General features: G+C 47.4%; 1 protein-coding gene and 1 long non-coding RNA gene across 2 annotated transcripts in view; one reads left to right on the top strand and one right to left on the bottom strand.

The window, feature by feature from the left end:
• Positions 1-566: 566 nt before the first annotated feature.
• The window catches only part of ADCY9 (adenylate cyclase 9), a 120094-nt gene continuing 106846 nt past the window's right edge, over positions 567-13814 (bottom strand). Inside the window, exons 9-11 of the mRNA XM_042972417.1 lie at positions 13515-13663; positions 10173-10214; positions 567-5124 (exon numbers count right to left, since the gene is read on the bottom strand). Of these exons, the coding sequence (XP_042828351.1) occupies positions 3936-5124; positions 10173-10214; positions 13515-13663 (1380 nt within the window). The 3' untranslated portion in view covers positions 567-3935. The remainder of the gene's footprint in view (positions 5125-10172; positions 10215-13514; positions 13664-13814) is intronic.
• On the top strand, positions 11276-13573 carry LOC122234756. Its single transcript, XR_006212693.1, has 3 exons — positions 11276-11950; positions 12034-12136; positions 13354-13573. It is a non-coding gene; the product is annotated as an uncharacterized LOC122234756 (long non-coding RNA).

The raw sequence follows: 13814 nt of genomic DNA, 5'->3' as shown, positions 1-13814 counted from the left end.
CAATGAGCAGGGACTGGGGGGCCGCATCTTCACTTCCCTTCACAGAGCCTACAAGAGGATCCTGTGCTCTGAAGGTGTTCATAAATACTGCACTCACCAGGAAAAACTTTTTTAGGGGAAAAGCCTCTACACCTGAGCAGATCCACAGTCTGGCTCCAGAGGAGGTGTTGTGAACCCCCGAGATACGTACCAAGGGCATGTACGTGTCTTGAGGAGAGGCTCTGTGACTTTAAACTGATTCTGAAATGGGTTTGTGACTTCCCTTGATACGGACACCCCGGAACTCTGCAAGGAGAGGCTATGTGGGCACATTTTTTCAGAAAACCTACTTCATTTTCTCAGCCAATTCCTTCTCTTCACAGCTTGCAGGAGAAACTGTTGAGAGGGCCTAATACAACAGGGATAGCTGCTAGTGAAACTTGCACTGCAACCTGCTTTTTATCCTTTTCTAAGTTCCATGTAAAAATAAATGTTTTTCAACCTAAGTTAACTGTAGCAAATACGTCCATTAAAAAAAAAGAAACCACATACATAAATAGAGTTGTTTTTTTTTTTTAGTTGCCTTGTTTTCCGAGTCATGTGAAAGAAAAGCAGATCTTCTTAGTTCAGCCACAAATTGCAGGAAACCAGGAGTGCCCCAATTTCTGAAGTGCTACACGTCTATCTTTTCAATGAGGAAATACCAGGCATCAAGGATTTAGATTTTAGAATATTTTAATATCCATTTCTTCAGTGGATGCATTTTCAAATAATTAGAATTAACAATTTAAAAAGAGCAGAGTGAAGGAACGATGGAAAAATGCAAACAGTTGGTTCTTGCTAATTTAACTTTAGGTTCTAGGCATGATGTGATTTTCTGAAACAATCAACCAAAAAATGCTTATCTCAAAAATCTAGAAATGCAAACGCAGACAGATCTTTGGAAACTACAAATTATTACAGTCCACGTAGCGGGAAGCACGCGGCCCTCTGGCTCTCAGTGTCAAGTGCAAATGTGCAGGTGTTGCATAATCTGTGTGACTCTTCAAGCTACTTAAGGGCTTCATAACTGATGCTCTACGTTTGTTTGCACTGGATAAAATCGTGTGTGTGCTTGTTTATATATATATATATATATATATGTATATACATATATATATGTATGTATGTATAATTCGATCTGACTTGGGGCCAAGAAGAAAACAGCAGTTGCAACTCAAAGCAACTATTTACACACATTCAGTTCTGAAGTATTGCTTCCTGACCTAAGTTCGTAAGAGGTATTGCCACTGTGCAGAATACATCCATCGTGCTGGTAGCGCTTGAACTGCTTCTTAGGGACCCGTCTTCAGTGACTATTTGTTCAACGCCAACAGAGCTGGGCGCGTGGCATTCCCGCTGCAGAGATTCTGTGGTCCTGCGTTGAGGTATGCTTCAGGGCAAGGAACTGGGAAGGACCCATGTCGCCTAGTGGCCCAGAGAGAACATCTGTACTGGTTATTTAGGAAGGCTCAGGGTGTTTTTTTTAAAGACAATTTTAAAACTCTGGGAGAGCCATCCATCAAAGGCTCCGATTTGCACACTGCTGGACCAGATCGCCAGATGTTAAGACCCTCTCCCTGCCGTCTGCAGCTTCCCAGGGTCAGGAATCACAAACATCCTTGCAGCAGGGGAAGGAATAAGAGAATGTGCTGGGGAGGACGCATGTGCAGAGATGAACCTTGTAGGGCGTGCTCTGAGCGGAACAGCAGAGACACAGCTGACGAGTCAGCAACTGCCCAGCCCCTTAGCTGCTGCCAGAGCTACGGAGCCTGGAGAAAGAAGGCAAAGGGAGAGGACCACACTCAGATACACGCCTTAACACTGATAGAAGCCCCTAACACCCACCTTCCCTATGGGCAAGGACAGCATCGGGTAGTGTTTTAAAACAAAAATAAAAATAAAAATTCTGCAGGATCTTGTAAGAATACATTCTTTAGAAGCAAGAGGTATTGTCACACCATCCTTTCTCCGGCATCGGAAGACCAAGAAACTGACAGTAAAACCTGAAGGAAGATCTTGGTTACGGAGAGCGCTCCTGACTCGCTTGGACATCGAGACCCTGGCTGTGGCCATACTGCTGGGACCCATGCATGTCCCCAAGGAGAGCTGGCCGATCAGAATCAGTATTTCCTGATACCAGAAATGGCAGATTGCGTATGAATTTGGGGGGCGGGGTTGATAACGGGACCTGATGTAGATGTGACAGTTACACAGAGATTTTAGCAGCGAAAAGAAAATGCACAGGGCATGCCGGTAAAGACCTTCAACAGAGAAGGAGCTAGTCCTCAAATCATCCTGTGAACTGTATGCCAGTGTCACCTGGAAAATGACCACGACAAGGCAACTCTAGCCTGAGTTCAACACCACGTCCGCTCCAGACTCAACACGGCAAAACGTCATCACGGGCAGGATTAGCAACAAAGGGCCCAGAAGTGATTTTCCTTAGGTTTTCTACACTTGCCCTGGTTTAACACCTCATCTGCACGTGGACGATTCTGTCTCTACGCACAGTGTAAGAACTCCACCTAAAGGGGGCTCAGATTCACTCACTAGGTTCAATCCTGCCGCACAGAGGCCCAGCGCAAGCCAAGAACGGGAAAGGATGAGAAACTTCTGGGCTGTGTGGGAGCCAAGCCCCTGCCGGCACTGCCTGCCCACCCTTGTGCTCTGCCCAGGCCTCCTGCCTCATACAGAGCAGGGCTCCGACTCGACCCCTGCGGCAGGAAGGCACCGATCTGCAGCTCGCAGGGCAGAAGCGGCTGCATTAGTTAGGCTGAAAACCGTGGCTGGGAGCATCTCTGGCCCAGAGTGCTCTGGCCACGTCCGTCCAGGTCCTGCTCAGCCCCTGTGTGGGGACGTGGCCCAAAGCGGCCAAAGCACTAGTGGGCATCTTCTCACCCTGCTGCGTGCTCTGCAGACCCCCTTTCCCCCACCCAGCCTATCTCCCTTCACCACAATGACCTGGCAGCCCCTCCCCCGAAACACGCACTTCCTGATAAATAAATAAATAAATAAATGCAACCCTCAGACGTTTATTTCGAGTTTCCCTCTCAGAGGACTCGGCTTCAGACAAACCCCTTCGCTCCCAGCTGGAAGACCCCTTGGTTTCCGGGGCAGAATGAAACACGGCTCTTAAATACCTGAGGCCTGGGTTCACGAGCGCATCCCTGGTTAGCATCTGGAATCTGGGCCTGCACGTGGAAGAAGCCCTAACACCACCTGGCTGGGAAGCGGCGCCCCCTCAGCCCTGAGGGCCCAGGAGCTCTGGAAGGCGCAGGTGGGGAGGGCGCGGGCCGTCCAGGCTGGCGGCTGCTCGCACCCCACGCCCCCCCACCGCCCCTCACAGTGAGTTACTGGCACTTGATCTCAGATTCATAAATGAAAGTGTGTGTGCGTGTACATGTTTACATAGAAAGATCAGGGCACTGGGAAACACTATTACGTACACAGAAAAAAATAAACCGCAAAAACATTGTATTAGCAAAAACAAAACAAAACAAAACAAAAACACAAACGACGACAAAACAAAAACCCAAAGTGTCTTGTGAGGAAAAGCAGTAAGAACGCTATCTTAACCACAGCTTCTGTTTAAAAAGTCCAGCAATACCCAATGCCATGATCTCCACCGGCGGTCTCTGTCCCCAGACTAGACGCCGCGACCAGCCCCCGAAGGCACTTGTTCTCCACGCTGCTGGACGGTCACACCCAGGGGATAGGGCTCCGGGGAAGAAAAGGAACGAGACGGATGGAAACGACCCCTGAATAGCTGTGGTCCGCACAGACGTCAGGGCTGCCACGACCACGTGACACCACGTCCAGGGACAGAGGCTGTGGTGCTCGGGACGCACAACAGGCAAGTACAAACGTGACTGGGTTTCAAGGAGCAGAGCACCGTGGCAGCGACGGGCGCTGCGTCACACGCTCTCAGAAACGTTGAGCCTGGTGAGCTCGCTGGCTTCTTCAGCGTCCGCGTCTTCACAGTCGCTTTTCTCTATGGCTTTGCCAAATCGACACCTTTCTTCGGCTTTGACAGGCTCCTTCCAGGGCCTCTTAGAGGACAGGTGAGCATCCCTGGCCTGCACGTTGTTTTCGGAACCCGGAGGCGTCTTGTCCGCACTCTGGACAGAAGGCACCAGGTTGGCGATCTCGTCCGTGGGAGACCGCCCGATGCTGCCGTCCACCTGGACTCGGATGTCCGGGGAGATGGACAGCTGGTGCTGCGGCACGGCCCCGCTGTCCGTGCACTTTGGGTACAGGTAGGTCTTCATCTGGCCCTTGCCCTTGACGTTCACCGTCCCTCGGTAGTCGAAGTCATAGCCCATCTTGCTCAGGATGCGGTAGCTCTCCTCGCTCACCTGGATCCGGCACTCCACCCCCGTGCTGTCCATCCTGCTGGCGATGTTGACGGTGTCGCCCCAGATGTCATAGAGCAGCTTGGTGGTGCCGATGACCCCCGCCGTGAGCGGCCCGTGGTTGAAGCCCACCCTGAGCTTGAAGTTGAACCACAGCATGTTGCTGTTGAAGTCGTCCACCACGCGCATCATCTCCTTGGCGAACTCAAACAGGACCTGCAGGTGCTCCTGCGGGTGGCTGCCGTCCCGGCACTGCGCGCCGTTCAGCCCTGACGCAGCCATGTACGTGGCTCCAATGGTCTTGATCTTCTCGATGCTGCCGTAGCCCGGCCTGCTCAGGAGCTCGTCGAAGTCCCCGATGAGCTCGTTGAGGACGCGGTAGCACTCCTTGCCCCCCTCGTAGTTCTCCTCGTAGAACTCGCTGAAGTTGACGATGCTGGCAAAGATGACGCCCCCGCTGTCGTGGTTCTTGGAGTAGGTCTGGGAGACCTTCAGCTGCTCAGCCACGTGGTAGGGGATGATGTTTCTCAGCAGCCAGTCAGCTTGGTCCCTCATGCTCTGGATCTTGGTGCGGTGGAGGTCCGCCTCCACATCCCCGTGGTAGTGCAGGCGGTAGCTGACCTCGAATTCTCGATTCAGGAACCAGACCAACAAGAGCAGGAGAAAGAAGACAAGAACCCCCTCCTGGCCAATCAGGCTGGCTGCTCTGCCGTCACGCGGCAAGGAACTGTTGCACGGATTCCCCTTGGAACTGGAGAGTAAAGAGAAGAGAACCGATGTACCTTCTTAAATGCACCTTTTAAGGGAGAGGTTGCTGCTCAGGACTTGTGGGTTCTGAAACAGCCCAGCTAACTAGCACTCGGCACCAAATTCTGGGGCATCGACAGCACGCAGCCGCCAAGCGCCCCGCTCCCGTTTAGCTGGCTGGCTGGAGCGGTGCAGAAATAAAGGCTGACCTTTGTCACTGGCTTCTGAGTAAGCACTTGGTGACTGTGGTTCTTCAGGAGCCTTCAGCTCCTGGACTTTTAACATCTTTTCTTTACCCCCAACTTTCTATTTTGAAAATTCTCAACCTTACAGGAAAGTTAAGAGGCTACTTAAAACATTCATACACTCCTCTCCTGGATTCAACAATTGCTGATGTTTCCCTGCTTTTCTCTTTCCCTCTCAACACACACTCATGCACACACGCCTCTCCCGCTGAACATTCTGAATGTAAACTGCAGACATCGTGACACTTGGATCCTGAATACTTCAGTCCCTATCTTCTAAGAATAAGGACATCTCCCAACGTAACCACACTACCATCATCATACCCAAGAAATTTAACATTCTCTGACGCACTCCCTTTTCAGATTTCTCATCCAATGTTAGTTCTGAAAGATGTGTACTTTTACAAAGGATTTTGGTAAGTTCTCTACTGTCTACCCGTATAAAAGTCCACCAACGTACCATTAGCCCTTTCTGGGTTAGTTCTATTTTGCCAAAGTCATTTAAGACAATGTTAACATTTTAAAAAATAGTATGTATACTTTCAAGAGTAGCACATTGTGAGAAACTCAGACAGCATAAATAGTGGTAAAAAACAAATGTCTTTCCTTCAGAGAAGTATTGATTTTCTTGTGGTTGCAAGAAATTCTAATACATGGATGTACTGTAACAACCAGACCCCAACCCTGGGCCTTTGGGGCTGCGTCCACCGCTTACTACTGGCGAACACCGCAGGGACGCTCCTGCGCACAGGAGGGAGTCTGTCTGTGGGACAAACTACTGGAGCCGGAACCACGGAGTCACTTCAACTACTGCACATTTACAATTCCAGCAGAAATTTTCCAATTGCCTTTCTCATTTCTGTTCCCTCTGATGACAGCGTGCTCTCGAGGCGGGGGGCTCTCGGGGGGTGGGGGCCTGTTCTGCAGTTGGACGGTGCTGACCAGCAACAGGTGTGACTGAAGATTAGTGCCAGGAGCACGGTCTCTTTGCAAGTTCCTTTTTTAGATACAGCTTTTCCATTTAAAAGTACTACATACTCATGAGAACAAATGTAGGGGAAAATGCAGAAAGAAAAGATTTGGCCATCATGGACCACGCAGAGGCAATCACTGTTAATGAGCATGGCATTTCCTTGTCTGTCTTCTGTTTGTTTACAGAGCTGTGAGTGCTCTGTTCATGTCAATTCTGGGCTCTCATGTGCTTCTACAGCACACAGAGTGGGCTTCTAGATCTTATGTAGCAATGGGCTGAGTCACTATAAATATGATTCTATATAAAATGGATAGGTCCTCAGTTTAGATAGCTCCATGGCACAGAAAACTCAATCGTGTAATCAGAATGTTTAAGAAGTTTTACTGTTACCTGTGACTTAAGGATATTATAAAAAATAACGAAATTGACCAATCTGGCCATAATGGTCCTCCATGAAACACAGTCACAGAAGCCCTGACCTTGGAATAAGAATCCCCAGACTCTGTCCCAGCCGACTACTGCGGAGTTCTGGAACCCTGGGCAAGATTTCTAGCTCTCAATCTCCTCACATGTAAACTGAAGATGGGCTGGAGTATTGCTAAGTCCCTCCTGGCCTCGGGTTCTATGCAAAAGGAGTTAACAGAGCAGGCCTGAGGCTGCTAGCCACAGAAAGGCCTACTGGCAGCACTGCCCTAGGCTGGCATCAGGATCTCGGATTTGGGGAGGTTCCTGCCCCCCTTGATAAAAGGGGCTCACCGCGTCTACACTGCTTGTGCAAACAAGGTGGTTTATGCTGAGGACCTGCCTTCCTTCCCAGAGTCCGGAGTTTTGATTGATGCCAGGCAGAGATGCCTATCTGACTAGCCTCTAATAGAAACCCTGGGTACAGAGTCTCTGATGGGCTTCCCTGGTGGACAACATTTTACCTGTTGTGTCACAGCTCATTGCTGGAGGAATTAAGAACGTCCCAGACTATGCGGTAGGGACAGCACTCTTGAAAGCTGGCACTTAGTATCCTCTGGACTCTATCTCATGTACCTTTTCTCTCTGCTGATTTTGCTTTGTGTCCTTTCATTGTAATAAATCACAGTACAACTATGTGCTGAGTCCTAAATCCTCCTAGCAAATTGCTGGTTCTGGGGGTGGTTTTGGGGATCCCTGCCGTAAGTTCCCTGTGAGCCGGCAACCAAAAATGGCCTCTGTGGTAAGACACACCACACTTACTTATTCTTCCAATGGTCATTTAATCAAATGGCAACACAGATTATGAATCTCAAGTACTGAACAATTAACTGAAATGACCGAAACAGATTTGTGTTCGGCCTTGCAAGCCCTCTAACGGGCTTGAGAATAGGGAGAGAATCTGCCCCAGGAGGCAGAAGGCCTTCTCTTGTGTGGGCCCATCTCGGTGGGTGAGGAGGGAACCTTTCTTTCTGTTTCTCCAAAGTGGTGACATTAAGGAACAGTCCCCTTTATAAGTACATGTCACCGAGGCTCACCACCATCTTCACAGTCCAGTCGGGCTTTGTAGCCCTGGGGCAGACATGGGTGATGTGTCCGGGTCTCCTCAAGCAGGCTATTGCTCTCGATGCTTTTCTCACTGTGCTGTGGCCAAAGCCAGCAGTGTGGCCTGACTCCGGAGAGGGGCACAGGCCAGTCCCTCTGCACAGAGGAGGGGAAGACTGGAACGTAGGCCAGCATGAGGGAGAAGGGCACCAGACTGTGACATGTGCTTTCTCCTTTGTTTGAAAGGAGAGCCCCAATCCACAGATCTACATTTAGTGCCCAAGGGGCTGATGTGCAGCAGAAGAGATGTGTGACGGGTAGGTGAAAGAATTACTTCCCATCCATAACCAGTATTTCTCATTCCGCCACAGAAGGAGCCAAGATGGTGGTCTTATTCCTACATTCGAACAGCAAAGGTCAGTTCCAAAAAGAGGAATTCTACGTGACTCAATGCAAGAGTCTATCTATGACTTAACGGTGGGACATTAAGTCATAATTGGAAGTTGAGAAAAATGCAGTATATCCATGATCACAGAGAAAAGGGGTTAAAACGTCAAGAAAAACGGAAAAAAAAAAAAAAAAAAAAAAAAAAAAAAAAGATCACTCATGGTCCTAACCAGCTTAACATGGGATCTTGTTAACATTCTGGTGTATTCGGTGCCATTTAAAATCTATGCCTAGAGATGGGAGGTTGGGGGAGTGACTGAGCGGTGGCACGGGGGTACTTCTGGGCACTGGGAATGTTTCATTTCTTGGTCCGAGCGGCAGTTTAGTGGGTGTGCTCACTTATGAAAAGTCAATGAGCTGTATTCTTATGATCTGGGTACTTTTCAGTGCACATGTTATATATTCATCAATAAAAAGTTTACTTAAAAAAAGGTGCTAAGTGTTTTGTTTCCAACTAAATACTATAGTCGTGATGGTAACAGAAACACATGTGCACTGGGCCTTTGTTCCATACTTTAAATCTCCTTCCCAGTGTCCATAGGTCCACAGAGATTGAATATTTTAATTGTAGAAACAAAAAAAATCATTCATCACTCATTACCAGATCATAACTATTGCATATCTTACATTTTTTTCATATGTATAATGAAATACTGACAGGATGTTTCCAATTCCACATAAGTGTTTTTCTTATTGGTGCATCTTAACAGTGGCAATATTTGAGAACATGTATCATAACTCATTTCTTTTTATTGGCAACTGAAGTTCTGGATTGTCTCCTCAGCGGATAAACAAAAATAGAATTATTACGTCAAAGGCTATAAACACTTTTGTAGACGGATCGCCAAATTACTTTCCAGAACTATGTACCATTCTGAGGAGTGATGAGGCATGGCAGAAAGAGGGGGGCCCACTAGTGTGGGACGCCAGGGTTCACACACTTCCAATGACTAGCTGTGTGACCACAGACAGGCTCCTTAACTTCTCTCAGCTTCAGCGTCCTCATCTGGAAAATGGGGACAAAGCCGCCTGATGTGTCAGGCTACTGTGAGAATTAAATAAGCCATGTATTTTAAGTGCCTGGTAGCTTAACAAAATAAACAGTGGCAGGGTAGGAACGCGCCACACCTCCACCCGCACTGGGTATGCACACTGTAACTTTGTGAACGTCCAATTTAAAAGACCAAAAGGAGGTGTGTAGTTATTTAAACGTCCGATGACTTCAGGAGTAACCTATTTGGCCTCTACCTACATTTCCCCCCCGTGAATTTTTTTGGTTTTTTTTTTTTTGTCCTTTATTTATGCAGGCCCTAACCAGCTCTTTAGGTGACGGCCCACAGCTATCTGTGTGCCCACACCCCATTGGTGTGTCAGTCAGCCTTTTATTTTTGTGCGTGTGCGGCTTTATTTATTATTTGTAAGACTGGAAAGTTATCTGTTTTAGAGGTCTGCAAACTAATGTTATTTTTTCTAGACTTTTATATAGTCTTATATAATTTAATGCTTATTTCTAACTCTTCAGTTTATTTAGATCTTACTTTGATGTCTATAGTAAAACAAGGGTCTAACATTTATTATTTCAAATTTCTAGTTAGCAATTTCAAAATATTTTAGGGAATTAAAATAAGTACTGTCCTAGACTTCACAGATTTCCCTCCTAACATGCTGAAATCTTATGTAAAACTGAGCCAAATCTAGTATGTTCTTAACAATCATTTCGTTTTTTCCAGTAAGATACTGTAACTATGATCTGTTATTTCAACAAGTACATACTTTCCACTTATTCTTTTAAGAATTACATATGGTTCTTTTTCTTCAAGATACAACTGCTTTTTAGGAAGTTACTCTCGTTCAGATACAAGCATGATGTTAACAGCTTACCTGAAATTCTGTCCCACATCCAGGTGTGAAATTACTACGGAACTGAAATTAAAATGCAGAAAAATATTATTATAAAAAGCAAAGAAGGCATTACATAAAGTGATCTGAGAAGAGTTTAAATAAACAATTTTCCTTTTTCAAATATGGAGACCAAGTTAGATAACTAAGTATAGTTAATTCTTTATTATAATTTGATGCTGGGTTTTAACTAAAAATCACAACAGGCACGGGGCACCTGGCTGGCTCAGTCGGTTGAGCGTCTGATTTCTGTGCTGACAGCTCAGAGCCTGGAGCCTGCTTCAGATTCTGTGTCTACCTCTCTCTCTGCACCTCCCCCGCTCATGTGCTCGCGCGCACGCTCTCTCTCTCTCTCTCAAAAATAAATACATATTTAAAAATTAAAAAAAAAATCACAACAGGCAAAGTCAGTGACATAGCTAATAGGCCTTCATGCAAGGTGTGGAACAGATGCACCGTCACCAAAGAGTGACATCTAACAAGGAGTCTCCAAGGCGTTCATGTGACTGTTAGGACTCATCTACGGGTTCCCAAAGGCTAGCCACCAGTCACGATGAACAGCAATGCCTGTTCACAAAGGACCGATTTAGAAAGGAGCTCAGGAGGGGCGCCTGGGTTGCTCAGTCAGTTAAGCATCTGACTTCGGATCTTGGCTCAGGTCATGATCTCACAGTTCATGAGTTCAAGCCCTGGATCAGGCTCTGTGCTGATGATGTGAAGCCTGCTTGGGATGGTGTCTCTCATTCTCTCTGCCCCTCCCCCTGATTGTGCTCTGTCTCTCTCAAAATAAATAAACTAAAAAAAAAAAAAAAAAAAAAAATCTGTTAGAGAGGAATTCAGGAGATGCTGGCTACCTGAGAAGCTGGTGGTCCCAAAGCAATCAAGTCCCAGTTTGGGGCACAGAAACCACAGACTATAAAGAACTCCCTCTCGGTGTCGGAGCAGGACCCATGACCTGCAGGATCCTCTCCACAACCCTCATAGCCTCTTCTAGGGTCCTGTTGCACCCAGCTTCCCCCCAGGCCAGCAAATCAGCCTAGTGCCCCCACATTTCCTGGTCCTCTAGATCCACCTGCTCTGCTCACCATGAAGGGGGACCTTACACAGCCTCTGCCAGCAGCTCCCCTGGGCAGCAGAGGCCAGGGGACAGCTCAGAGCGACTTTCACCATCACAGGAGGTGTTAGATGATGTCACAGAGAAGGAGAGAAAGAGCGACAGCAGAGGCACTGCTCTGAATTGAATGTCCTCTCCTCTCCTTGCCCAGACATGGCGGTGACCCTGGTTTTCCATGTGTGCACAGCCCTTCTTTCACATCTGCAACCCCCCCAAGGCTGGAGCGGTTCTTGGAAGTCCCCTCCCCTACACAGGGGGCTTGTTCATCACTCCGGCAGCTTCCTACCCTGTGACCCTGCAAGGCTCAGTGGGGCCGACAGGGTCGATGGGCTCAAAGGATTTTGCAAGTAGGGAGGACTACCGGGTGCAGGGGAGACTCAGGATGCCAGCCGCACCCCAACATCTGCTCTTTGAATTCCGGACAAAGGTGATGGAAGTAGTCCCTGATCACTCTGGTCCCAGTGGAAAAGCCCGGCACCAGTGACTGAAGGACATTGTGAACGGCTGATGGGGGATCTGTGGTGGTTCTCTTAAAAGGTTAAAAGGCATGACGAATCCCGTGCTCTTGGGAGAGAGTTTTATAATGACCCTGATTCCAGACGGCCATATCTTCAGAAAGGAAAATGTACACTGTGCTCTGCTTAAAGTAATTTAACTATTTATTAAGGTTTCCTTCCAGATGCTGAAGGACAGCTTTACTTAAAATTCCCTTTTGATCTTAATTTGCAGAGAACTTGAGCGTCTTTCATGTCGTCATTATTCTGTGAAATAAACTGAGGAGAAGGGTGCTTACTCTGTCCGTTACCAACCACTGGTCTGGTCAAGTCCACAGGTACACGATGGCGGTTTCATCTGCTATTGCAACAAACTAGATCATTGTCTACTTCTGAACTTATTACAGCAATGGTTCTCAGCAACAATAATGCCATTCCTAGGGGCATTTCTAAACTGTTGGGGCTCCCTCTGGTTGTCCCAGTAATTTGAGGAACCAGGAATGTTAGATGTCCTGCAAAGCACAATGAAGGAACGCCCTGTATAACTTTGAGATATCCTACTGGTCTAAACCCACTGTAATTATAAAAGAGTGGTTCTTTAATATGTGCTAACAGTAAAATGTTTTTATACGCAGTTACCAAAAAAAGTCCAATATTTAGGAGAAGTTTAATGCTTAATGGCTTAAGGACATTATCCAGAAATTTCTAAGTTAATCACTGTGAGCATTCTGCTATCTAAGGTAACACTGTTTTTCCAACTACACAGCTAGCTGAAAAAGGCTAATAGCCACAAAACCAGTTGCAAATGCGCAGTGATCAACAGGAGACTTGTTTTTAACACACTAAGAATCAAACATTATTTGGTTAGTAGGACAAAATAAAGACAGGGATCTTACTGGATTTCATTAACATAGAATGTTTTAAATACAGCACAAATCACTGCCATCCTCTATATTTCTATTTGTTAATTTTTCATAGCATAACGGCAAGAACTGGTCCCGTCCCTTGGGGTCTTCCACACGGTTCCTCTTTCTTTTCCCACACCGTCCAATCTATTTCTTGGAGCCTACCAGTGATAGGGTTTTGAAGGCCATTTGAATACGTGGGAATGAAAAGTATTCTTCAAATGTGGGAGGATTTCAAGACAAAAGATATATTTCCAGTGACTGGTCAATACTCTGTTTCATGTCATGATGTGTATCACGACAGGGAGTCAATATTTATAAAGAAGGCCCAGGTCGCCGGCAACAGCACCATACCCCCTCACTCCCTCTCCTTCAGCAGCCTGCAGTCTGTCTGGGTACATTACCCCTACTCAAACAAAGTCGGAACCGGCTTCCTCTTTGCATTCTTGGTCTACCTATTCCTTGATTCCTTCACTTTCTTGATGGGCTCGTATGCAACAGCCTCTGGTCCCACTTCTCCAGTGTAAGGAAGTTCAAGCACAGGCTTAATGCATTCTGTCCTCTGGGGCAGGGGTAGTCACCCAAGCATGTCTATATGCAAATACGTACTACATTGCCAAAAATGATCTTTTCTTTCTTTTGCATATCAGTCTTGGGGTATGTCGTGTATGGTGAGAGCTGTCGTGCTGTGATAGTACCTGTTAGAGCAGAGGGAGAGGGCATCGCCTCAGACGTGAAAGACACAGGTGAGGTCGGGAAAGGGGTCCCAGCCGGCGAGGGTGCCGGACTCAGACCGTGGTGGTGGACGTACCTGTCCGGGCAAAGGGAGACGTAGAGCAGGAGCAGCGGCCCAGCCCCGACGACTGTGGCTAAGGAGGACCTCATCCAGGAGCTGAGCTGGCAGAAGTTACAGTAGTGCACGACAGCGGTCAGGATGGCGGAGCCCGCGAACACGGTGAACTGTAACAAGGGGCCAGCGTGGTCAGTGACCCGCCCCGCCTTGGCCTCACTCCCGTTCTGCCATCAAAGGATTCACTCACTTATCTTTCTTTCAAAATAAAAATCGCTTAATGTCTGGCAGTTTCAGGGACGGATGGCACTCTGTCGCGTT

This window comes from Panthera tigris, chromosome E3 (genome assembly GCF_018350195.1).
Source record: "Panthera tigris isolate Pti1 chromosome E3, P.tigris_Pti1_mat1.1, whole genome shotgun sequence".
In the NCBI taxonomy this organism is placed as follows: domain Eukaryota; kingdom Metazoa; phylum Chordata; class Mammalia; order Carnivora; family Felidae; genus Panthera; species Panthera tigris.
This window is presented reverse-complemented; position numbering and strand designations above follow the sequence as displayed.